We start from the raw sequence: 26,736 nt of genomic DNA, 5'->3' as shown, positions 1-26,736 counted from the left end.
TAATGCCCTTGGGGTAACTAGGGAAGGGTGGCGATACTGCCTTGCCCACTTACCAACGTAGGAAAATGACGGGCAGGAAAACACCAGCTGGCCCATCAAGCCTGCCCCATACTGATGATGCCGGGGGCATCATGACCAGAGACTTGCCAGCCAATGTTCCCTTTCATTATTTTTGGGTGCGAGGCCCTTTCACAATTCCACACATGAGCGTTTTTCCCCATTGTGAAGCCGGCAAGCAGCCTGCGTGTGACCTCCAGAGCGCTGCGCGGGTCGCGAAGCTTAAAGAGGACATTGTTGGTATTCCCACTCCCGCCAACAACCAGGTAATCTCTGGGGAGAGGCCAAAATAAAAAAGGAAAAAAAATACCAGGGTCAGTAAGGTGGGGGGAAAAAAAACTCCTCTCTGACCCCCTCAGGCGATTGAAACCAGTTCACGAGATCACATCCCAGGAACAAATTAAAAAGAACTATGGGAACATCATCCCGCTAGCCCCCCCCCCCCCCCTTCACAGACACACACACACACACACACACACACACACACACACACACACAGACACACACACACTATGGTGCAAACCTGTGTGTTTTGTCAGCACTGATGTTTTGATTTAGTTCATCAATGCACCCAACGCAGTCAGCTGTCCCTCTGCAGCTTGTCTGAGATGTCGAGCAGCAGGTTTTATTTCCTTCCGTCCTCCTTATTCCTCCTGTGCAGTAATGAGAAGCCTGCGTCCTCCAAACAGCCGTCCCCCAATGTGTCGCTGACATCTTTCCCCTTCCTTACAGCAGCCCCTCCTAAAAGAGTGCAGAGCCCGGGGAGTAAGAGCAACGATACTCTCAGTGCAATCTCCTCGGGTGTGCTCGGCAGGCGATCCAGCTCTTCGCATAGTCTAACATCGGTAAGGAATATTCAATCCGTGTGTTATTTTTTTACTCTCCTTCCCGCATGAGAAAATTTGCAGGGCTGTGGGGAAAGAACAGGGGAAGTGGGACTAATTGGATAGCTCTTTCAAAGAGCCGTTTCTGACATACCAAATTTGTTCCTGATACTGGTGTTCCCGGCTAGAATTTTGGTTATTTTCCTCGCGCCCCACCCCCCCGCCAAAGCACACGGCCATTGAATTCAATCATAGTTGTTCTGGCTGAGAGCGACAAAATCAGTACAGACTGAGCATTGATTCTGAGATCTTCCTCTGCTGAATGGCCCAGTACCACACAGGATGTTGCATTTACTCTGAGCCCCTGGCAGGAGCTGTGGGTTCTGTTATCTAAATTTCATTTGGAGGTACTCAGTAGACCCTGTGCTGTAACTTGCATATCGAATCACATTGAGGGGGCAAGAGGCCTGTGCTTATGCCCCCGGCGCCCCCACCCCCCCTGTATTGTGTAACACTGGTGTAGTCATCAGTCCAGTCACTAATCAGCCATGGCTCAGTGGGTAGCTCTCTCACCCGAGTCTATAGGTTGTGGGCTCTAGTCCCACTCCAGAGATTTGGGCACATAATCCACGCCGACACTCCAGGGCAATACTGAAAGACCGCTGCACTGTCTTTCGAATGAGGCATTAAACCGAGGCCCTATCTGGCCCCTCGGGTGGACGTGAATGATCCCATGGCACTATTTCAAAGAAGGTCACAGGAGTTCTCCCCTGGTGTCCTGGGCCAATATTTATCCCTTAACCAACATCACTAAAAACCGATTATATGGTCATTATCACAATGCTGTTTGTGGGAGCTTGCTGTGCTCAAATTGGCTGCCGCGTTTCCTACATTACAATAGTGACTACACTTCAAAAGTACTTCGTTGGCTGTAAAGTGCTTTGGGACGTCCTGAGGTCGTGAAAGGCGCTATAGAAATGCAAGTCGTTTTTTTTGTCTGAACTGTGTTTCCTTTTATTAAATGATGACTGAAAGATACGACCAGCGAACTCGCCGAGTCCAGCAGGCTCACCCGCCGAACCGTGGGAATCGGGAGCCGTTCGGGAAGAGAATGAGGCGGCAGAGGATTCCAATGCTGAGAACCTATATGTTATTGGTAGGAAGCTTTCATATATTGTGCTTTCATTTCAGTCTAATCATTTGCCTGCACTTGGATTGCTGGGCGGGGTAGAGAGGAGTGCAGTTATCCACAAAGTACATGGTGGCCACACCTGCCCCCAATGGGTGTGGGTTTGGCTGGTTCTGTATCAAAGGAAGAAATTTGGCTTAGAATTTGGAGGAAGGAAAACATGGGAGAGAAAACCTATTTGTGCAATTTTTGGATCCTATTTAAAAATCTCAATTTTGGTTGCCCAGCAAAAGCAGTGGATGAGGTAAGTTTGGATCACCATCTGTGATCGGAAACAGTAACCAGCCGAGCTCTCTGGCCACGAGTTCATTGAATTATACAGCTCGGAAGGGGCCCATTCGGTCCATCGTGCCTGTGCCGGCTCTTTGAAAGCTATCCAATTAGTCCCACTAGCCTCTGCAATTTTTTCCGCTTCAAGTATTCATCAAATTCCCTTTTGAAATATACTATTGAATGTGCGTCCACCACCCTTTCAGGTCGTGCATTCCAGATCATGTCTAGGGGAACAATTTTGGTCGGAGGCTTCCTTCGGACGAACGCCTCGGACCCGAAAAATTTTAGCGTAAGTACTTGGTGGTCCCGGAGGTGCCTTTGATTCTGGTTGGAGGTCTTCATTTGATACGCCACGTACGGGGAGATGACGGAAATGCTGGAGTCATCTGGGCCTGGACCACCAATCACTAGGTAATATTCTCATTGATAAAAATGAGAACTCCGTTTTTACGAGTTCCCATTACTATCAATGAGAATAACCCCCTAAAACAAGAAACACAACATAATAAATAAAACACATCACATATTTAAAAATTAATTGAAATTAAAGTTAATTAAATGTTTTAGAAAAAAAATATTTTTTTTTGAATTTTTTTAAAAATGTGTTTTAATAGGGTTTAACATAAACTTGGCTTAATGGACAGGGTTTTTAACATAAAATTTTTTGATTAAATTTAATTTTTATATGTTTTAAAACTCTTACGCTGGCAAAAGTAAGCTATACGCCTGCTTATACCAGGCGTAAAAGTTTGAAGGACATTTGCTGGGCATGAGTTGGGCAAGTAGTCTAACTCCTCCTGTGCGAATGTCCTTCTCCCGGGGATACGGAGGATCTGTCAAGAGAAATCTTAACAGATCGGAAAAGCTGTTTTTTGGCGCATGCGCATTGCACTTTGAAAACCGGCTTTTACGAGGCCTTGCCAGGTCCGTCCTTACTTCGTACAGATCCGGCAAGACCGGAATTTTCGGCACAATAATTTCGCTTTCTCTCCTCTTTGGCACTTTTGACGATTATCTTAAATCTATGTCCTCTGGCTACTGACCCTCCTGCCACTGGAAACAGTTTCTCCATGGCTGTGCAGCTTATGGGGGGGGCGTGTTTCATTTTGTAAAACTAGGGGCCATAAATAAAAGACAGTCACCAATAAATCCAATAGGGAGTTCATGCGAAATTTCTTTACCCAGAGAGTGATGAGAGTGTGGAATTCGCTACCATAAGGAGTAGTTGAGGTGAATAGCATAGATGCATTTAAGGGGAGGCTAGATACGTGCATGAGGGAGAAATGAATAGAAGGATATGCTGATGGGGTGAGATGGCAAAGGGTGGGAGGAGGCTGGCGTGGAGCATAAATGCTGGCATGGACTTGATGGGCCGGATGGTCTGTTTCTGTGTTGAACATTCTGTGTAATTCTGTACAATTCCATTTAATTATTAGGGATGGAGCTGTTTGAAGAAGCTTTGCAAAAATGGGAACTTGCCCTGAACCAACGGCAGAGGAGCAGCACTGAAACGGAAAGAAAGAATTGTCTGATGAACCTGGGAACGAGCGGCGGAACTGGGGACAGCTGCGAGGTACACCGAGTGGAGATGTGGACTGTGTAAAGCACTGGGCCCTTATTGAATCATAGAAATTTACAGCACGGTAGGAGGCCATTTCGGCCCATCGTATCCGCGCCGGCCGACAGAGCTATCCAGCTTAATCCCACTTTCCAGCTCTTAGTCCGTAGCCCTGTAGGTTACAGCACTTCAAGTGCATATCCAAGTACTTTTTAAATGTGGTGAGGGTGGATAGAGGTGTACCGATGGATGTGGCGTATTTAGATTTCCAAAAGGCATTCGATAAGGTGCCACACAAAAGGTTACTGCAGAAGATAAAGGTACGCGAAGTCAGAGGAAATGTATTAGCATGGATCGAGAATTGGCTGGCTAATAGAAAGCAGAGAGTCGGGATAAATGTTTCCTTTTCGGGTTGGAAATCGGTGGTTAGTGGTATGCCACAGGGATCGGTGCTGGGACCACAACTGTTTACAATATACATAGATGACCTGGAAGAGGGGACAGAGTGTAGTGTAACAAAATTTGCAGATGAGACAAAGATTAGTGGGAAAGCGGGTTGTGTAGAGGACACAGAGAGGCTGCAAAGAGATTTAGATAGGTTAAGCGAATGGGCTAAGGTTTGGAAGATGGAATACAATGTCGGAAAATGTGAGGTCATCCATCTTGGGGGGGGGGGAAAAAAAAACAGTAAAAGGGAATATTATTTGAATGGGGAGAAATTACAACATGCTGAGGTGCAGAGGGACCTGGGGGTCCTTGTGCATGAATCCCAAAAAGTTAGTTTGCAGGTACAGCAGGTAATCAGGAAGGCAAATGGAATGTTGGCGTTCATTGCGAGAGGGATGGAGTACAAAAGCAGGGAGGTCCTGCTGCAACTGTACAGGGTATTGGTGAGGCCGCACCTGGAGTACTGCGTGCAGTTTTGGTCACCTATATACTAGCTTTGGAGGGGGTACAGAGACGATTCACGAGGCTGATTCCGGAGATGAGAGGGTTACCTTCTGATGATAGATTGAGTAGACTGGGTCTTTACTCGTTGGAGTTCAGAAGGATGAGGGGTGATCTTATAGAAACATTTAAAATAATGAAAGGGATAGACAAGATAGAGGCAGAGAGATTGTTTCCACTGGTCGGGGAGACTAGAACTAGGGGGCACAGCCTCAAAATACGGGGGAGCCAATTTAAAACCGAGTTGAGAAGGAATTTCTTCTCCCAGAGGGTTGTGAATCTGTGGAATTCTCTGCCCAAGGAAGCAGTTGAGGCTAGCTCATTGAATGTATTCAAGTCACAGATAGATAGATTTTTAATTAATAAGGGAATTAAGGGTTATGGGGAGCGGGCGGGTAAGTGGAGTTGAGTCCACGGCCAGATCAGCCATGATCTTGTTGAGTGGCGGAGCAGGCTCGAGGGGCTAGATGGCCTACTCCTGTTCCTAATTCTTCTGTTCTTATGTTTCTGCCTGGATCACCCTTTCAGGCAGTGAGTTCCAGACCTTCACCACCCTCTGGGTGATGACATTTCCCCTGCAATCCCCTCTAAACCTCCTATCAATTATTTTAAATCTATGCCCCCTGATTGTAGACCCCTCTGCTAATGGAAATAGGTCCTTCCTATCCACTCTATCTAGGCCCCTCATAATCTTATACATATCTTCTTGCCCTTCTCAACATACTTGGGCACTACAAGGGGCACGGACACAATGGGCAGAATGGCCTCCTTCTGTGCTGTAGATTTCTGAGATTCTATGAAAAGGGGTGTCCTTTTTTTTATCAGGAGTCACTGGATAGTGAACTCTGACTGATTCCTCCCTGCCCAACGTATGGTTGCTAAGGCCAATTGTAACACCCTCCCACTGACCAAGCCAAGATCAGCTGGGACCTGCTGGTCTGTGTCTCAGCAGTTCACAGGATAAACTCACTGAGCTACAAGACCGGGCGAGCTGGAGTGAGGGTTCCTAGAGAACTTGCTGCATCCTCGGCCTTCGCTGAGTTAGCTGGTCTGGGTTGGGATGACTGTGGGAGCCCTACATTTGGGCTCAGTAGCACTTGTAGATTAGCAGGCAAAAATTTTGTTTTGTGGGGTGAGTAAAGGGGAAATTGAGTTTAGGATGAACTGAACAATGAGCAGAAACCCTCAACTGAAAATAATAAAACTGCAAAAAAAAAAAAAAAAAATTATTATTTAAATGGAGAGAGATTACAAAATGCTGCAGAAGAGAGGTATATGGGGGTCCTTGTACATGAAACACAAAAAGTTAGCATGCAGGTATAGCAAGTACAGGTTGAACATCCCTTATCCAGAGCTCCCTTATCCAGAACTACCCCTCTTCCGGAACCATTCCTGGCCACCGGGTGGCGCATGCGCAGAACTCTGACATGAACAAATTGAAGTCCTTGCTGCCGATTCATGCCAATAGACCGCCTCTCCACCCCCCCCCCCCCCCCACAATCTCTCTGCTGCACTCCCAGCCCCAAGCCAGCCAGCCCCGATATCCCCTAGCTCAGTACCTGTACCATTTAATTTAACGTGACCACCCCTCGTCTGGAAAAATCCCTTATCCAGAACAGTCCAGGTCCTGAGGGGTCGGGATAAGGGAGGTTCAATCTGTAATTAGGAAGACAAATGGAATGTTGGCCTTTATTGCAAGGGGGATAGACTATAAAAGTAGGGAAGTCTTGCTACAACTGTACAGGACGTTGGTGATACCACACCTGGAGTACTGTGTACAGTTTTGGTCTCCTTATTTAGGGAGGGATATGCTTGCATTGGAGAAGGTTCACTTGGTTGATTCCTGAGATGAAGGGGTTCTCTTATGGAGAAAGGTTGAGCAGGTTGGGCCTGTACTCATTGGAGTTTAGGTGATCTTCTTGAAACGTATAAAATTCTGAGGGATTTGACAGGGTAGATGCAGAGAGGATGTTTCCCCTCGTGGGGGAATCTAGAACTAGGGGGCATAGGTTCAGAATAAGGTGTCGCCCATTTAAAACTGAGATGAGGAGGAATTTCTTCTGAGGGTCGTGAATCTGTGAAATTCTCTAATGCAGAGAACTGTGGAGGCTGCGTCATTGAATATATTTAAGGTAGAGATGGACAGATTTTTGAACGATAAGGGAGTCGAGCGTTATGGGGAGCGGGCAGGGAAGTGGAGTTGAGGCCAAGATCAGATCAACCATGATCTTATTGAATGGCGGAGCAGGCTCGAGGGGCCAAATGGCCGACTCCTGCTCCTATATCTTATGTTCTTATTAAACAGGCATCGAAGAACAAAGAGTTTTCGCAGAAGCTGGAAGCCCTGCTACACCGAGCTTATCGACTACAGGAAGAGTTTGGGGAGACTGTACCTTCAAACAGCTTGCTGGCTGATTTTGGTAAGTTCTGATTCTAAAGTTGCGGTAGAGAACTCTTTCTGCACAGTTTAGATCTCCTTACCTGAGGGAGGATATACTTGCCTTAGAGGCGGTGCAACAAAGGTTCACTAGATTAATCCTTGGGATGAGAGGGATGAAATGAGGAATGATTGAGCGGACTGGACCTATACCCTCGAGTTTGGAAGAATGAGAGGTGATTCATTGAAACATACAAGATTCTAAGGGGGATTGACAGGGTAGATGCTGAGAGGCTGTTTCCTCCTGGCTGGAGTCTAGAACAAGGAGGCGTAGTCACAGGATAAGAGGTAGCCCTTTTAGGACTGAGATGAGAAGGAATTTCTTTACGGAGGGTTGTGACTCTTTGGAATTCTCTACCCCAAAGGGCTGTGGATGCTCAGTCGTTGAGTATATTCAAGGCTGAGATGGATAGATTTTTGGATTCCAGGGTAATCAAGAGCTATGGGGATCGGGTGGGAAAGTGGAGTTGAGGTCGAGAATCAGCTGTGATCTTATTGAAAGACAGAGCAGACCTGAGGGGCCATATGGCCTACTTCTGCTCCTAATTCTTATATTCTTCGATATTGTAAACAGGTTTGGGTAGCTACTGCTGATTTTCAACCTGAGGTACTCAGTAGAGCTTTATGGAAGAAAAAGCTTTTCTTTTTTTTTGCCCAGAGTGTGTTGGGGCTCTGGCCCTTCCCTATGGAGAGGATTCCGTCAGATACTATCTTGATGACGATGCCAGTGTGACCTCGGAGGACTCATTCTTTTCAGCGGCAGAGGTGAGCTTTATCTAAGTTGTATCGACTCTCTGAAAATCAGGTTCAAGTTCCCTTCTGTGGAGCTCCTTGAATTTGCAGTGGGCTTGCCAACATTTTTCTGTTCCTCCTTCCCTCCCGTTTTCTCCCCCATCTCGTGAAAGTACCGACTGGTGTTTGTGGGTACTGGTACAGGGGCAACAGCCACTCTTGCATCCCGTCTACGAGACCATTTTTCAAGGGGGGGTGGCCCCAGAACTTTTAAGCTATTCAACAATGGGGGGGGGGGGGGCATCGCAGCAGAGCCTGAAGCTCTTCGACCCCGATGCCCCCCACACGTGCGTCTTCTGCATAGTGGTAACTAATGGGAGCCCTCTTTGATAGCTCGGGGATATTGATGCTAATTATAGTACCCAAACAGCTGCAATGGTTGAGATCTTGGTATGTACGGAGCGCTAGGGTAGACTATACCAGTCGGTGTCTTTACCCACTGAGCCAGCGGGGTAGTCCCGACAGTTCATTTTTGTGAACTATGCTGTCCAGAAATTCTAGATGTGCACACTGGTTTTCGAATCTCTGCAGGGGTTCGCAGCTGGCTTCCCATCTTCCACAGTCCATAACCTTCAGCACACTGCAATGTCCCACAAACAGCAAGGAGATAAATGACCAGATAATCTGTTAGTGCAGTTGGCTAAGACACCAGGTAGAACTTCCTTGCTTTTCTTCACATTGTGTCCTGGGATCTTTCACGTCCACCCGAGAGGGCAGATCGAGCTTCAGTTTAAAGTCTCATCCGAAAATCAGACCGTTGCGCGCATCTATAGCCCTGTAAAATGATATGCAAAGCTTGTGGCGGCTTGGCTTTCAATTCAGTCGATGAAATCCCTCTGGACAGGATGGCTGAAAGGGTCCCAAACACACGGTACAGATTTCTCAAATTGGTGTTGGAAGAGGCAGGCAACTCAGGATTAGATTTTCTGACTGATCCCAATTATTCTAAACTTGCATCAATGCACCATCAAACCTTGCAATTTCACAAAGCTATCTTCCAAAGTGCCCAAGCACATTGGTCGGGCAAGGGTTGTTTGGCACTGGATGGCCAGAAAGCAATCACATCCAGTAGACCTGTCCACTGCTGCAAGCTACGATGGAGTTGCAATAGCTGATGCAGGAACTGCTGAGAGACATACTTTCTTCAAGCAGGGAAAAGGGGACGAGTAATTACGTCAAACACTAAACCTAATGAAACTGTTCAGTCAGCCGCAGGCAGTGACATTGTGGACAAAGCTTTATAGAGGGCAAATGAAGACATGCCATGGCTTGGTGTTATTTCAGAAAGAATGTTTGGCTGGTATTCGGTTACACTAGGTTCCACCAAACAATTAGTAGCTCATCAAAGCTCTTGGGGGAGATTCCCGAGCCCGTGTAAAATTCTCAAGCATAGCAGCCATGTCTGGTGACCTGTAAAGAACTACTTTGGTCAGGAAAACTAGCTTCAGCTTCTGCCAATAACACTCCTCACATTACTTTGCCTGAATGTGACCACACTCTGAGGTAGAACAGAGATGGCTAAGGGTAGATTTGATAGAAGTGTTCAAAATTATGAAGGGTTTTGATAGAGTAAATAAGGAGAAACTGTTTCCACTGGCAGGAGGGTTGGTAACCAGAGGACACAGATTTCAGATAATTGGCAAAGGGGGGGGGGGGGGGATTTTTTTTTACATAACGTTGTTGTGATTGGCGAGTGGCTGATACAGACCAATCACATAGAACGTTGTGTGTTGCTGAAAAGCCTTTGAAGATAGCAACAGTGCACCATGTTGAAAGCCGAGCAGACCTGAACGACCCTCCAGTGAATCTTCGATAGATTCAGCAAGCAAAGTCATTATCCATGCTTCTGCAAGTGAAACCTTCAAAATCTAACTGCAAAAGATTGGACTGAATAGAACAGAAGCTGAAACTTTTTTTTTAAATTGAAGGCAACAACTTGCATTTGTACAGCACCTTTAACGTAATAAAATGTCCAAAGGCGCTTCACAGGAGCGATTGTCAAACAATCTGATACACAGCCACATAGAGATATTAGGACAGGAGACCAAAAGCTTAGTCAAATAGGTAGGATGTAAGGTGTGTCTTCAAGGAGGAGAGAGGGGGTCGAGAGGTTTCGGGAAGGCATTCCAGAGCTTAAGGCCAAGGCAGCTGAAGGCACAGCCATCAATGGCAGGGTAAAGGAAGTGGGGTATGGATAAGAGGCCAGAATTGGAGGAACGCAGAGATCTCCGAAAGATGTGGGGCAGGAGATGGGAAGGTGGGGTGAGGCTTTGAAGGGATTTGAACTGGAGGATGAGAATTTTAAAATCGAGGAGTTGCCAGACCAGGTGCCAATATAGGTCAGCGAGCACAGAGTTGATGGGTGAACAGGACTTGGTGTGAGTTAGGACACACAAAGTAGAGTTTTGGATGTGCAAATTGGCTTGCCATGTTTCCTACATTACAACAGTGACACACTAAAAAATACTTTATTGGCTGTAATGTGCTTTGGGACATCCCGAGGTTGTGAAAGGCGCTATGTAAATGCAAGTTTCTGTTTGTGTGGCCTTGCTGTGCGCGAATTGGCTGCCACATTTACCTACTTAACAACAGAAGTGCTTTGGAACATCCTGAGGATGCAACGGGTGCCTTATAAATTCTTTGTTTTATGTTAATAAATCTAATAGGAATTCAGGAGAAACTTCTTCACCAAAGAGTGGTTGGAATGTGGAACTCGCTACCACATGGAGTGGTTGAGGCGAATAGCAGCGATGCATTCAAGGGGAAGCTGGGTAACACATGAGGGAGAAAGGAATAGAAGGATATGAAGAGGGGTGCGAGGAGGCTCGTGTGGAGCATACACCCATTGGGCCAAATGGCTTGTTTCCGTGCTGTAAATACCATGCACATTCTTTTTCATTTGACAATGCAGATTCAGAATCTGAGCTATTTATTGCGTTGGTTTGTGTGGGAACAGTTCTCCAGCTGGAGTGTCGATCGCACTAACGAGACTATGAATGAAAGCTGTAATGTATGCACCTGTGAGGATGCTCACAGTTGTGGAGCTGTTGCATTGTGAGTGGCTTAGCCAGTCACGTGATGTTCACAAGACTCAGTAAAACCCCAGCCTGTTGAGTCTAGGTAATCCACAATGAGGTATGCAGTTTTGAGCCTAGTGGATGAACTGGTAATGTGTAGTGTGATTGTTAAACCTTTGTTAATAAACCAACTAATTCTTAATAGCAATGTGTTGAATGAATTCTTAAGCAAAGAACCCATGAAGGAAATACATTACAAAAGCCAGTTGCGCTATGTCTGGATTAGGTGGTGGTTGGATAACTTGGTTACCATAGTGTTGCTTTAGACATCTCTTCAACTTCTCAACAGTATGATAATTGCTGAACAGATTTACCTGATAAGAAATTATATTGTTTCGGCCGATACTTCCATGTGCTGAGCCTTCCCTGTTAATATATATATTTGGATTGATCTCAGTGAGCAGCTGTTGGAAGGCTGCGGTCCTTGGGTCTGAATCTAGCTAGGAAGGACTAGCAAAGGCAGCATGATTTATGGGAACAGGCTTCGCTATAATTAGATAAAGGTTGCCTAACTGCTCTGTATTGTTGCCTGTCCTGTTCGCAGCCTCTTCAGTAGCTGTTTCAACACTGAAGCTGGTAACATGAATGGGTTCCGCCCTTTTAACGGTTTTGTTTTCAGCAAGCAGTACAACAACGATTTTTATTTATCGATGTAACTATTTGTACTGCACTTTTTTTTTGATAGACAGGTGTCTGTCCAGCCATGTCTCCCCACCCCCCCCCCCCCCCATGCCCGTTCTTTTTTGACAGACATGCGACAAACCCCGCCCCCTGTCAAGCTCCACCCCCCCTCCCGGCCCTGAATCATTCCCTCCATGTGGTGCCGAGAAGCAGGACCTAAGGCTTTGATTCTCTTCCCACCCCCATCCCTCGATTCCCCTGGGGCCCAGAACTGCGGTACCCCTGGGGCCCAGAGTGAGAGAGAAGCCAGGGGAGAGTGAGATTGGGGGAAGAGAGAGAGAGATGCACACAGTTTGGGGGGGGTGGGGGGTGGGGGGAAGACGGATCACATTCTTCCAACTCCCTACAAGGGACATCATTGGAGTGGATGATATTCAGAAGTCATGACACTGTCACTATTCACTTCATATCCAATAAACCTGGTTAACAATCCATACACAGTGCCTGCTCCATCTATGGTGGGGTGGGAAGGGGTGCACTTGCGCTGGGGTAAGGCGCTTTGGCTGGGGGAGACATGCATTTGGACTAGGGTAAGACACTTTGGCTGGGGGAAGGCATGCATTTGGACAGGGATGATACGGTTGGCCCCTTGCTGTCTTCTGGGGAGCTCTCCTCTGTCGCTTCAGGAAGTCAAAGTGGATCGAGTTACAATTTGCAAAGTCAGTGAGACCTTGGGATGGGCGGTTCCAGTTACACATTCTTGTGAAACTTCAAGGTGTGGCTTATCCTCCAAGGCGACCAATCAGAATCAAAGGGTGGAGCATGGTGGCCATTTTTGCAGTACAAATAAACATGTCCTTTATTTATATAGTGCCTTTAACGTAGTAAAACGTCCCAAGGTGCTTCACAGCAATGTTATAAGACAAAACAGATAAATGTGACGCTGAGCCACATAAGAAGTAATCAGTCACACCATTAAACTGCACTTTGGCCAACTAGGCTGTGTTTATACTATTGTAGCATCAGCTGTGGCTCAATGGATAACACTCTTGCCTCTGAGTCAGAAGGTTGTGGGTTCAAGTCCCACTCCAAAGACTTGTGCACAAAAAACATAGGCTGACACTATAGTGCAGTACTGAGGGAGCGTCGCACTGTCGGAGGTGCCATCTTTTGGATGAGACATTAAACCGAGGCCCTGTCTGCGCTCTCAGGTGGATATAAAAAAATCCCACAGCACTAATGCAGGAGGTTCTGTCAGTGCTGGAAAGCTTTGGTGCTGATTCACTTACAGGCACAGAATGTCTGTCGTGGCTAGGATAAAGTGAAAACTTGGCATGACTTTTTATATGTATGTTCTATAGGGCATATTTTACATTACTATCTCCCTTGCTGTCTCTTATCCAAGTGTGCTGTCTAGAAATCTGCTTCTCCTCCGTAAGCACTGGAGAATGAAGTGAGCTTTTGCCATCAATGTCTCCCCCCCCCCCCCCCCCCCCTCTTTCCCCTGTCCCTAGCCCCATGCCCCAATCTTGCTTTCCTTCTCTTTTCTTGTGCTACAGTTCAGGTATGTAGCCCAAATGGCCATTCTCCATGTCTAAGCCTGGTCACTTAATGTCAGTTCTCTGCTTAACTGTGGGAGAGCACTGCAGCTGATCGTGAGCCCGACATCCGCAGAGAGTAACTTATTTCCTCGGCGGTGGTGGGTGGGGGGGAAAAAAAGTCTAGAACAAGGGGGCATAACCTTAAAATTAGAGCTAGGTCGTTCAGGGGTGATGTCAAGAAGAACTTCTTAGAATCATAGAAATTAACAGCACAGAAGGAGGCCATTTCGGCCCATCGTGTCCGCACGGCCAACACAGAGCTCTCCAGCCGAATCCCATTTTCCAGTTCTTGGTCTGTAGCCCTGTAGGTTACGGCACTTTTAGTGCACATCCAAGTCCCCTTTAAATGTGGTGAGAGTTTCTGCCTCTACCACCCTTTCAGGCAGTGAGTTCCAGACCCCCACCACCCTCTGAAAATATTCCCCCTCAAATCCTCGAAACCGCCTACCATTTACTTTAAATCTATGCTCCTTGGTTCTTGACCCCTCCGCACAAAGGGTAGTGGAAATCTGGAACTCCCGGCCCCAAAATGCTAGGCTGTGGGGGGTCAATTGAAAATTTCAAGACTAAGATTGATAGATAAGCGTAAGGGTATTAAGAGTTATGGAACCAAGGAGAGTAAATGGATTTAAGATATAGATCAGCCATTATCTCTAATCGAATGACTGAACTGGCTCGAGGGGCTTTAATGGCTTGCTCCTGTTCCTATATCCAATTTCAGCTTTTACTGATGGCGATCAGCAGCTGGAACCCTGACCGATCTTCCTCTGCTTCAGAGCCCAGAGGTGCAAACAGCAACAACTTGCATTTATATAGCATCTTTAACATAGTAAAACATCCCATGGCGCCTCACGAACTGCTATTAAACAAAAGTTGACACCGAACCATATAAAGAGATATTAGGACAAAGAGATCAAACAGGTAGGTTTTAATAAGGAGTGTCTAAAATGAAGAGAGAGAGGTGGAGAGGTTTAAGGAGGGAATTCCAGAGCTTGGGGCTCAGGCAGCTGAAGGCATGGCCGCCAATGGTGGAGTGATGAAAATCGGGGATGGGCAGGAGGGCAGAATTGGAGGAGTGTGGAGATCCCGGAGGGTTGTGGGACTGGAAGAGGTTAGAGGTAGGGAAGGATTTGAAAACAAGGATGAGAATTTGAACATTCGGGGCGTGACTGAACCGGGAGCCAATGTGGGTCAGCAAGCACTGGTGTCGATGGGTGAACGGGACTCGCTGCGAGTTAGCAGAGTTTTGGATGAGCACACGTTTATGGAGAGTGCAAGGAGGGAGGCCGTCCAGGAGTCCGCTGGAATAGTCGAGTCGGGAGATAATTGCAGTACTCCAGTTACCACTCTGACCAAAGATTGAACCTGGGACATTCTCGTCTCTGTGGCTGAATGCTCCGGTTATCCAATGGGCCATTGGGGGAGTTTATAGGGGGCTTCCAACGAGGGAAAAAAAAAAACCTGCCTAAAATAGATTCTGCAGCTGTAAGCAGAGTGAGAGAACAGCCAGTGCCCCCTTTTTTCCATGTTCAGTCTGTCGGAAGCTTCCAGGTTCGATTCAAATTACGATGCTGCCGACTCCACCGGTCAGCACTGGACATAGAAGGACATGCCGAGCAAGAGGAATGTTGACTCGGGACTTGTGTCCTATTGCAACCTTTAAGCCACCATGTGTCCCTTGCGAAAAAGAGATTTAAATATCTTCCCAGTCTTTTTTATCTGCAGCTATTTGATTCCTTATCATTCGATGAGGAGAGATTTCACCCGTCCAGACCTTCCGCCTTATACGAAGAAGCCATGAGGATCGTTCGAGATGACCGGGTCTCTTGCCGATCGTTCAGGTGCGTGGCCAATTCCTTTGTTGTCTTTCTTCAGTCTCCTTGCCTCTCTCTCCCTCCTCCTCCTGCTGCTCTGTAAGTAGTTCCTCCAGCAGTGGTACAGCTCTAGGGCTGTTGTCGACAGCCCTCCGGTGCTCTGTGATAGTGTGAAACATAGAAACATAGAAAATAGGTGCAGGAGTAGGCCATTCGGCCCTTCTAGCCTGCATTGCCATTCAGTGAGTTCATGGCTGAACATGCAACTTCAGTACCCCCTTCCTGCTTTCTCGCCATACCCCTTGATCCCCCTAGTAGTAAGGACTTCATCTAACTCCCTTTTGAATATATTTAGTGAATTGGCCTCAACAACTTTCTGTGGTAGAGAATTCCACAGGTTCACCACTCTCTGGGTGAAGAAGTTTCTCCTCATCTTGGTCCTAAATGGCTTACCCCTTATCCTTAGACTGTGATCCCTGGTTCTGGACTTCCCCAACATTGGGAACATTCTTCCTGCATCTAACCTGTCTAAACCCGTCAGAATTTTAAACGTTTCTATGAGATCCCCTCTCATTCTTCTGAACTCCAGTGAATACAAGCCCAGTTGATCCAGTCTTTCTTGATAGGTCAGTCCCGCCATCCCGGGAATCAGTCTGGTGAACCTTCGCTGCACTCCCTCAATAGCAAGAATGTCCTTCCTCAGGTTAGGAGACCAAAACTGTACACAATACTCCAGGTGTGGCCTCACCAAGGCCCTGTACAACTGTAGCAACACCTCCCTGCTCTTGTACTCAAATCCCCTCGCTATGAAGGCCAACATGCCATTTGCTTTCTTAACCGCCTGCTGTACCTGCATGCCAACCTTCTGAGTTACCACGGAGTTAGACAGTGGTTGCCGGCAGGCTATACGACTATTGGGGATGGGTGTGGCTAGGGGGGGGAGGGGGGTGCTGCCGCAGTACAGGAGCCAAGCCCTATCCTGCCCACACCCATACATTTTTCCAGCAGGAGTCACTAGATAGGTGGAATCCTGGCTGATTTTCCCTTAGCTCAGGATTCTCCTCGTTTTCGTATCCCTTCATGGCCTCGCCCCCTCTCCCTATCTCTACAACCACCTCCATCCCTACAACCTTCCGTGAACGCTACGCTCCTCCAATTCTGGCCTCTTGTGCATCCCCGATTTCCTTTGCCCCACCATTGGCGGCCGTGCCTTCAGCTGCGTAAGTCCTAAGCTCTGGAATTCCCTCCCTAAACCTCTCCACCTCGCTACCTCACTTTCCTCCTTTAAGACGCTCCTTAAAACCTGCATCTTCCTGTCCTAATATCTCCTCCTGTGGCTCAGTGTTAAATTTTATCTGATTGCCTGATCGATAGATTTTTGGATATTGAGGGAATCGAGGGATAGTGCTGGCAAGTGGAGTTGAGGTAAAAAAATCAGCCATGATCTCATTGAATGACAGGGCAGGCTCGAGGGGCCGAATGGCCGACTCCTCCTAATTACTTATGTTATTTACGCTCCTGTGAAGCGCTTTGGGACGTTTTACTACGTTAAAGGCGCTGTATGAATGCAAGTTGTTGCTAACTGAGGCGAATTGTTGGATCCAAAGGTCTCTCCCAGCCGCGAACACAGTTTGCAGATGGAAGCGTCAGTCGGTCTGTTATGATTCACCTTTGTTCTTGCCTCTGACAGTAAAGCTGACGGCTATCTTGCATGTTTCAGAACGGAGCTCCTGGAGTGCTATAACGACGAGGACTTCCTGGCGAAGCTACACTGTGTGCGTCAGGCATTCGAGGTAAACCTGTTGATGAGGCTGCTCAATGGGTGAAGGAGACAAGTGCTGTAGTGATTTGTGAGTGTTGAGCGTGTGCTAGGGGGAGCTCCCCGCTACATAACTGTGTGTAAAATGTCTTTATCTCCATTCGCATGGTGACGGCGAAGGAGTAGACTGGGGGGGGGGGGGTGCTTGTTCTTTGAATTTTTTTTTCACTCCATGCTGCACATTCCTGATCCTGTTCCTGGGCTCGCTTCTCTGGGGCAAGGGGTCAAGTATCTGCTTTCTTTTGCTGTAAGACAGAAAAGAGAAGGCTGAGGAGGTGACCTGAAGGAGGTCTTTAAAATTATGAAGGGGTTCGATAGGGTAGACATAGAGATGATGTTTCCACTTGTGGGGGAGACCAGAACCAGGGGCCATCAATATAAGATAGTCACGAATAAATCCAATAGGGAATTCAGGAGAAACTTCTTTACCCAGTGAGTGGTGAGAATGTAGAACGCGCTGCCACAGGGAGTGGCTGAGGCGAATAGCAGAGATGCATGTAAGAGGAAGCTAGATAAACACATGAGGGAGAAACGAATAGAAGGATAGGGTGAGATGAAGGAGGGTGGGAGGAGGCTGTATGTGGAGCATAAACACTGGCACAGACCAGTGGGGCTGAATGGCCTGTTTCTGTGCTGTAAATTTGTGTAAAATAATTGACGGAAACATCACAGTCGGCATGCTTGCTTCTACCTGGCTGAAGGGTCACTCTAAGCCAGGGAGCAGTACCTAATGTAGCGTGGAAGGGGAGAGAGGGTGTGGGGACTTGAAGATAGAGGAAGTAAATTTTATATATTGTGCCTTGTGTTCGAGCTGCACCACATAATGGTGGAATATGGGGAGGTTCCACAGCCGGAGGAAGGTTACAGTGAGATCTCCCGAGCTGAGGTCACTTACCTACTCGCAGCCAGATTTGAGTAGAACTGGCAGAGGGCTGGAGGGAGGGTGCTGGCTGCAACGCAATATATGCAGAGGGTTGAAGGAAGGGATCGGAGAGAAACTGCATTAAAAAGATAGTGTCACCTCGGAGGTGGGGGAGGGCAGCAATCTTATCTCTACATTTTTTGGCGTGCGTCGGCCCTTTAAATTTTCTGCACGGTATCTTCCAGTGGCAACAGCTTGTGAGCGTCCTGCATGGGACCTCCTGATTGAAGTGTGGCCGAGCACCTTGGGGGGAACATTGGTGGGCAGTATTCCTGTCTCCGGATTTAATTCAAATTTCTGATTTGGGACAGTGTGGGAAGGCACAATAATTGAATCATCAAGTATTTTAAAGAACATTTTCAGTCCAACACAGGAGACAAAAACTAGGGACAGGGCTTTCAGGGAGTCAAAAGGAAACAAGAGCTTCAGCCAACTTTATTTTGCAAACGGGCGATAGATTTTAAAAAAAAAATAATTTGTTCATGGGATGCGGGCATCGCTCATCCCAACATTTATTGCCCATCCCTAATTGCCCTTGAGAAGGTGGTGATGAGCCACCTTCTTGATCCGCTGCAGTCTGTGTGGTGAACGTGCTCCCACAGTGCTTGACCCAGCGACGATGAAGGAACAATACACTTCCAAGCCAGGATGGTGTGTGACTTGGAGGGGAATGTGGAGGTGATGGTGATCCCATGCGCCTGCTGCCCTTGTCCTTCTAGGCGGTAGAGGTCACGGGTTTGGGAGGTGCTGCCGAAGAAGCCTTGGCGAGTTGCTGCAGTGCATCCTGTAGATGGTACACACTGCAGCCACGGTGTGCCGGTCGGTGGTGGATGGGATGCCCATCAAGCGGGCTGCTTTGTCGATGGTGTCGAGCTTCTTGAGTGTTGTTGGAGCTGCATTCATCCAGGCAAGTGGAGAGTATTCCATCACACTCCTGACTTTGCGCTATTACCAACAGTGATGGTGGAACAGAGGGCCATGGCTGGGTCTAAAAAGGAATGGGTGAATTCCTGTTGGGAAAAGGAACACGGGTCTATAAGGAGTAGGGTTACAGTTTGGCTTGGCGAGAGGTTTGGAAGGCTAGGCAAGATGGGCCAACGGTATACTCTTGCGCAAAACATTACCGTGTTGCCATGTAATCTGTGCAACAAATGGCTGGGGAGACAAGCCAACATTTCTGCTCCCAGCCACTACCCAGTGACCTCTATTGGATGTCTGCAGTTTTCAGGTGAGGGTAGGTAGGGTTGGAGTCTATGGTGCCTTCTCTGGTGGCATAGCCTATGCCACTCAAAGAAAGACTCACGCTTGAGATACCAGAGGGCTGCTGGTGCCGGTGGAGCTACACCCCACCGCCAGTCTCAGTGGCTTTAGGTGAGGAGGCAAGAAATTTAAAGATATGAACATGCTCCATTATAATGAGGGAGACGAGGAGGAAAGTAGCTTTCATTAAGGAGTAAATTTCCTTCCCCTAACTGGTTGAGGGGTGGAGAAAGGTGAGTTGGGAAGACACTTATTTCTATCTGATGGCACAGTCTGTAGTTGCTCCTCTCTGTGTGTGTTAGATGTTGGTGTTGGCGAGTTGGGAATCGGGCCTTGTGCACTGTGGGGACCGTGCTCTGTTTACATTACTAATGAAGGCTTATTGTTGTCACAGACACTGCTGCAGGATGAAGCAAACAGGCTATACTTCAGTGAAATTGGGAAGCAGATGATCACAGGACTGATGTCCACCGCAGGAAAGGTAAAACACTCGCTGCCACCGTTAAGTATCGAATAACTCCACCAGGCTAAGTACGGTGAGCTAGTTCAGGCATGACCTTACTCCAGTTTATTTATTCTCAAAGTGAGGATTCAACATGGCTGCCAACATTATATACACGGCTTGCACGCGTGTGCCAGTGACCATTAGGACTCCGACAGTCGCGCCCTCTGGTGGCAGGTAAAACCCAGTTACCATACATAACATCATTCCTCCCAAAGTCCTTGGTACAGGTTGTATTTACAAGTTGAGACGGTCCGGGGTCTTCCGCTCCCTGATTGATCTCAGTTCGAACCCAAGCTTGGGTGAGTTAGTAGGACCATTGCTGCATTACGAAGCAGTCGGTCTGACAGGACTGTTGGGCTGATAGGTTTGTCTTCGTGAATGACACAAGGGTCAACTGATGGTTGGATGTATGTTGGTTGGTCGATGATGATGTTCTGGGTTGTCTGTGAATCGCAGTTTGGTTTGGTCGATGTGCCTCTTGCACATTTAGCCATTTAACAGTTTGACTACAAACACCCTGTTCCCCTCCTTAGCCAAAACCGTGCCAGCAACCTACTTTGGACCATGACCATAATTCAGGACAAACACAGGGTCATGAACAGCAACGTGATACGCCCGCGCGATCGTGGTACCATTGCTGCCGTTGCCTTCTGGTTTCAATGTGATCATTGAGATCCAGGTGTACAAGGGAGAACCTGGTTTTGAGGCCTCTCTTCATTAACAGCTCGGCAGGTGGGACACCGGTGAGTGAGTGAGTGGGGTCTCGTCCGGTAACTGAGCAGAATGCGGGTCTGTAGGGAGCTGTGAGTCACGCGTTTTAGGCTCTGCTTAATGGGTTTGGACAGCCCGCTCCGCTTGACCATTAGACACGGGTTTGAAAGGGGCAGACCTGACATGCTTGATGCCATTAAGGGTCATAAACTCGTAGAACTCCGAACTGGTGAAGCACGGTCCGTTGTCGCTGACAAGAACATCGGGCAGGCCATGGGTGGCGAATATGGCCTGGAAGCTTTCGATAGTGGCTGTGGACGTGCTGGATGACATGATTACGCATTCAATCTATTTGGAGTAAGCATTCCCTACCACTAAAAACATTTTGTCGAGAAAGGGGCCGGCAAAGACTATGTGGATCCTTGACCACAGTTTGGATGGCCATGACCACAGACTCAGCGGAGCCTCCACAGGTGCATTACTCAGTTGCATGCAAGTGTTGCACTGATGCACGTATGACTCCCAAGTCTGAGTCAATGCCGGGCCACCAAACGTGAGACCTGACAATGGTCTTCATCATGACAATGCCTGGGTGGGTACTGTGTAAATCGCGCACAAAAGTTTTTTTGGCATAACAACATGATTACCCCTTTACAGACAATCAGACTGAATAGACAATTCATCTTTGCGGCGGCTATAAGGCTTAATTTCATCCTGCATTTCCCTGGGAATGACAGACCAATTTCCATTTAGGACACACCTTTTTACGCTTGACAGTACAGAATCCTGGCTGGTCCAGGTCCTAATTTGACGAGCCGAAACAGGTGATCCCTCGCACTCTAAGGCGTCCATGACCAGCAGCAAGTCTGCGGGCTGCGGCATTTCCACCCCGGTTGTGGGCAATGGTAGCCGGCTAAGCGCATCAGCACAGTTTTCAGTGCCTGGTCTGTGGCGGATGACATAATCATAAGCGGATAATGTCAGTGCCCATCTTTGGATGTGGGACGAGGCATTGGTGTTTATACCTTTGCTCTCAGAAAACAATGAAATGAGCGGCTTGTGGTTTGTTTCAAGCTCAAACCGAAGCCCAAACAGGTATTGGTGCATTTTCCTAACCCCATATACTTATGCTAAAACCTCTTTCTTTACCATACTATAGGCTCTTTCAGCCTTAGATAGACTTCTGGACGCGTATGCAACTGGTTGGAGTTTGCCTGATACATTGGCTTTCTGGAGCACACAACCGACCCCATATGATGAGGCGTTGTAGGCCAGCACTAACTGCTTACATGGGTCGTAGTGTACCAGTAATTTATTGGAACATAGCATGTTCCTGGCCCCCTCAAAGGCTCTGTCTTGAGTTTTGCCCCAAACCCAGTCATTACCCTTTCTCAGCAACATGTGCAAGGGCTCTAGCAATGTGCTCAAACTAGGTAGAAAGTTACCGAAATAGTTGAGAAGACCCAGGAATGAACGCAGCTCCGTCACACACTCTGGGGTCTAGGTGCATTCTTGATGGTCTCTGTCTTCGAGTCCGTAGACCTGATGCCGTCTGCCGCAATCTTTCTCCCCAGGAATTCGACTTCTGGTGCCATGAAAACACACTTGGAGCATTTTAGCCTGAGTCCCATTCTGCCCAGACGACGTAGAACCTTTTCCAGGTTGTGCAGGTGTTCCGTGGCGTCGCGACCGGTGATCAGGATGTCATCTTGGAACACAACAGTTCTTGGGACAGACTTCAGCAAACTCTCCATGTTTCTCTGAAATACGGCTGCTGCTGAGCGAACTCCGAAAGGGCATCTGTGGTATATAAACAGTCCTTTGTGCATGTTGATGCATATCAGATCCCCCCCCCCCCCCCCCCGCTAGCGTTGCAAACAGGTCATCAGCCTTGGGTAACAGGTACTGATCCTCGGGTATTGGGACTCGGTTGATCGTTACCTTGTATTCGCCGCAGATCCTGACCGTGCCATCACTTTTCAACACCGGGACAATTGGACTGGCTGAACTCGACTGGTGATATGATTCCTTCCCGTTGAAGTCTGTCCAATTTGATCTCGATCTTCTCCCTCATCATGTACGGAACCGCCCGAGCCCTGTGATGGACAGGTCTTGCATCCGGGCTTGGGGTGGATCTGCACCTTGGCTCCCGTGAAGTTGCCGATGCCTGGTTCGAACAACGAGGGAAATTTGCTCAGCATTTGAGCACACGACGTGTCATCTACTGATGATAAGGCTTTAATATTGTTCCAGTTCCATTTAATTTTCTCAAGCCAACTCTTGCCAAGCAGCGTTGGGCCATTGCCTGGAACGATCCACAACGATAAATCATGCACAGCTCCATCCTACGATACCTTTACTGCCGCGCTGCCAATGACTGGTATGAGCTCTTTGGTGTAGGTACGCAGCTTCGCATTGATTGGGCTCAGTTTGGATCTTTTTGCCTTAGTGTCCCACAGCTTTTTAAAAGCCCTCTGACTCATTATTGACTGACTCGTGTCCAATTCCATGGATACTGGAACCCCATTTAATTTAACTTCCAGCATTATCGGAGGACTTTTGATAAAATAATGTACCCCATACACTTCTTTGTCCTGTACCTCGGGTTGAGTTGCCTGTGCCGCTTGATCCATGCTGGATCGATTATCCTCAGCCACGTGGTGTGTCGCAGCCCGCTTGCTCGGTTGCAGACAGATTCGCTGAAGGTGTCCCATTGTTGCACAGCCTTTGCACACGTATTGCTTGAATCGGCATTGATGAGCCCAATGATAGCCCCAGCAACGCCAATAAGGTGAAATTTGATGGTGGACTTTGAGCAGTTGCAGGTCATACGAACGCGGGCGAGTAGGCCCTGCCATGTGCAGCTGTGCCTGCTGACGATACTATTTTATGCACAGTACTTGCCGGTGAGTTTCGATGCTGGGAAGATATCTGTTTCGAGTTTTCGTCCGTGGACATGCATGCCTGGGCGATCGTGATGGCCCTGCTCAGGTCTAGAGATTCAGCAGCCAGCAGCTTTCGAAGGATGACCTCGTGGCCAATGCCAAGCATGAAAAAGTCCCGCAGCATTTCCTCCAATGCAGCTCCGAAGTTGCACGGCCCAGCGAGACGTCTCAGGTCGGCGACAAATTCCACCACGTCCTGGCCCTCGGAGCGATTGTGCGTATAGAAATACCTCGCCATGATGCTTTCCTTCGGTTTAAAGTGGTTCCAAACCAGCGTACACATCTCATCGTAAGTCTTATCCATTGGTCGAGTCGGTGAAAGTAGATTCTTGATAAGGTCATAAATTTTTGACCCACAAACGGTGAGGAGAACCGTCCTGCGCTTAATTGCATTATCGGATCCATCCAATCCGTTGTCTATGAAGTACTGGTTGAGGCGATCAGTGAAATCCTCCCAGTCTTCTCCTTCCATGAATCTCTCCAAAATTCCAACAGACATGGTTGCGTGAAAGTTCGTATTTTTAACTCGTCGCCAATTGTTAAGCATCGAATAACTCCACGAGGCTAAGTACGGTGAGCTAGTTCAGGCATGACCTTACTCCAGTTTATTCATTCTCAAAGTGAGAATTCAACATGGCTGCCAACATTATATACACGGCTTGCATGTGTCTGCCAGTGACCATTAGGACTCCGACAGTTGCGCCCTCCGGTGGCAGGTATAACCTAGTTAACATGCATAACAGCCACCTCCCACCCCAGCCCCAAACATACTGTAATTTAAACATACATAATAACATACTCCAACGCACTCCTGGCTGGCCTTCCACATTCTACCCTACATAAACTTGAGGTCATCCAAAACTCGGCTGCCCGTGTCCTAATTCGCATCAAGCCCCGCTCACCCATCACTCCCTGTGCTCGCTGACCTGCATTGGCTCCTGGTTAAGCAACGCCTCGATTTCAAAATTCTCATCCTTGTTTACAAATCCCTTCGTGGCCTTACCCCTCCCTATCTCTGTAATCTCCTCCAGCCCCACAACCCCACGAGATGCCTGCGCTCCTAAGATTCTACCCTCTTGAGCATCCCTGCCTGGGGCGCTGAAAGCAATTGCAGTGTTTTTCTTGGTGCCCTGTATGCATTCAGTTAATTTAACACTCCCAGGGATTGAATTTTGGATTTATCAGTAGCAGTGCATCTACCCAGTCCTGAGAACCCAGGGGCAGCACGGGCCAGCCCACACTGCGATATGTGTGCGCACTAGGTCCGTGCAGCAGAGCTGGTCTCCAGTCATCTTGGGTAATCCTTGCCACTGGACCAACACCTAGCTCTGTCAAGCCCGTGTGCTGGTTGGTGTGCAACGGCCACCACATGTTTTTAAAAAAAAAAATCCATGCACAGGCATCTTCCACCCTTCAGGATGTAGTTCAGGACCTGGAATATTAGGTCCTTCATTGAAACATCTGTGAACTCATCCCTTTTTGGCGTGGAAGCAAGTCATCCTCAACACAAGGGACCGCCTATGACTGACCCATAGCTCTGGAACTCCCTCCCTAAACCTCTCTTTCCACCTTTAGGACGCTCCTTAAAGCTCATTATCATCTACATATCACCACTTGAGCACATAATGTAGGCTGACACTCCAACGCAGTACTGAGGGGGCTGGTTTGCTGTTCATATTGGGAAAATGCAGGCACAGTGCTCAAGATTTCCTAATGTGCATGGCTGTAAAAATGGCCCCGAGACATCTACCTGTTGAGGTGGAACTTGCATTGATTTTTAAATTATTCATTCATGGGATGTGGGCTTCGCTGACGAGGCCTGCATATTTATTGCCCTCAAGAAGCTGCTGGGGTGAGCTGCCATTTGAGAGGGCAGTTAAGAGTCAACCACATTTCTGTGGGTCTGCAGTTACATATAGGCCAGACCGAGTAAGGCGGCAAATTTCCTTCCCCAAGGGAAATTAGTGAACCAGACGGGTTTTTACAACAATCCAGTAGTTTTGTGGTCACCATTACTGAGGCATTACTTTTTTTTAAATTCCAGGTTTATTTAATTAACTGAATTTAAATTCCCCAGCTGCCTTGGTGGGATTTGAACTCGTGTTTCCGGTTCATTAGTCCAGGCCTCCGGATTGCTAGTCCAGTAATGTAATCACTATGCTACCGTTCCCTAATTTGTTGCTGTATGATCATTTGCTGTCTGGAATTTAGCAGAGCAATGCTTTATTTCACAGTGTTTCTCACTTCGTTTTTTAAACAATTGGAGAACCGCGCGCAAGGACATGTGTGAAAGACATAATATCTAGATCCAATCACCCTTGTGTAACACAAGGATAGTTAGATATTGGGCAGTGTGGGCGCACGCCTGAACATAAGATGCTCAGACCGCTTGCAGCAGTGACTGGTACCACGCTATCCAAAAGAATATCTAAGGCAGACTCAAAGCTTGTAACGGAGTGCTACTGCTGGCTTTAGTTTCTCTTGGCTAGGGAGGAGAAAAACCAGCCAGGGTCTTTGACCACTATCCATTGATGTTTGGAAAATGCAGTGCGTGTGGGCGTAAGGGATGGGCAGCTCAAGTGTGGTGCACTCTTTCCCCCGAGCTCACCATGTCTAGACTCATAATTGTAGAATGGTCAGTTGGGTGAGGTACTGCAGGGCACCTGGTATCTATGGGACCCAAATCCAGTGGGAAACCATATCTTCAGCAGGGGAGGTAGAATCTTGCAGTACAGAAGGCCGCCGTTCAGCCCATCGTGCCTGTGCCAGCTCTTTGAAAGAACCATCTAATTAGTCCCACTCCCCTGATCTTTCCCCAGAACCGGAGAAATTTTTCCTTTTCAAGTATTTATCCAACTCCCTTTTGAAAGTTACTATTTGAATCTGTTTCCACTGCCCTTTAAGGCAGCACGTTCCAGATCATAACAGCTTGCTCTCCGCTCTCCCCTCTGGTTCTGTGGCCAATTATCTTCAATCTGCGTCCTCTGTTCATCAATCCTCATGGCAGTGGAAACAGTTTCTCCCTATCGATACTTTATAATCCATCATAAAACCTTCAGCCGGGGAGGTGAGGAAATTGGAAGATATTAAAAATGCTGTGGGCTGGGACTTTCCACTTCCACACAGTGCCAGCCGTGGCTCAGTGGGCAGCACACTCTCCTCTGAGTCAGAAGGTTGTGGGTTCACGGCCCACTCCAGGAACTTGAGCACACAAATCTAAGCTGATACTCCAGTGCAGTGCTGAGGGAGCGCTGCACTGTCTGAGGTGCCATCTTTCAGATGAGATGTTAAACCGAGGCCCTGTCTGCCCTCTCAGGTGGACGTAAAAGATCCCATGGCACTATTTCGAAGAAGAGCAAGGGAGTTATCCCTGGTGTCCGAGC

General features: G+C 47.8%; 1 protein-coding gene across 4 annotated transcripts in view; it reads left to right on the top strand.

Moving 5' to 3' along the window:
• Nucleotides 1-26,736, top strand: part of miga2 (mitoguardin 2) — a 75,070-nt gene that overhangs the window by 30,612 nt on the left and 17,722 nt on the right. For 2 of the 4 annotated variants that reach the window (XM_070863665.1, XM_070863663.1), the window contains exons 4-11: nt 790-902; nt 1,917-2,037; nt 3,780-3,916; nt 7,098-7,269; nt 7,945-8,051; nt 15,103-15,218; nt 16,912-16,984; nt 19,587-19,673. In XM_070863665.1, the coding sequence (XP_070719766.1) occupies nt 790-902; nt 1,917-2,037; nt 3,780-3,916; nt 7,098-7,269; nt 7,945-8,051; nt 15,103-15,218; nt 16,912-16,984; nt 19,587-19,673 (926 nt within the window). The remainder of the gene's footprint in view (nt 1-789; nt 903-1,916; nt 2,038-3,779; nt 3,917-7,097; nt 7,270-7,944; nt 8,052-15,102; nt 15,219-16,911; nt 16,985-19,586; nt 19,674-26,736) is intronic. The other 2 variants (XM_070863664.1, XM_070863666.1) reach the window with 2 other exon arrangements.

The sequence above is a fragment of the Pristiophorus japonicus genome, chromosome 20 (assembly GCF_044704955.1).
Source record: "Pristiophorus japonicus isolate sPriJap1 chromosome 20, sPriJap1.hap1, whole genome shotgun sequence".
NCBI lineage: Eukaryota > Metazoa > Chordata > Chondrichthyes > Pristiophoridae > Pristiophorus > Pristiophorus japonicus.
This window is presented reverse-complemented; position numbering and strand designations above follow the sequence as displayed.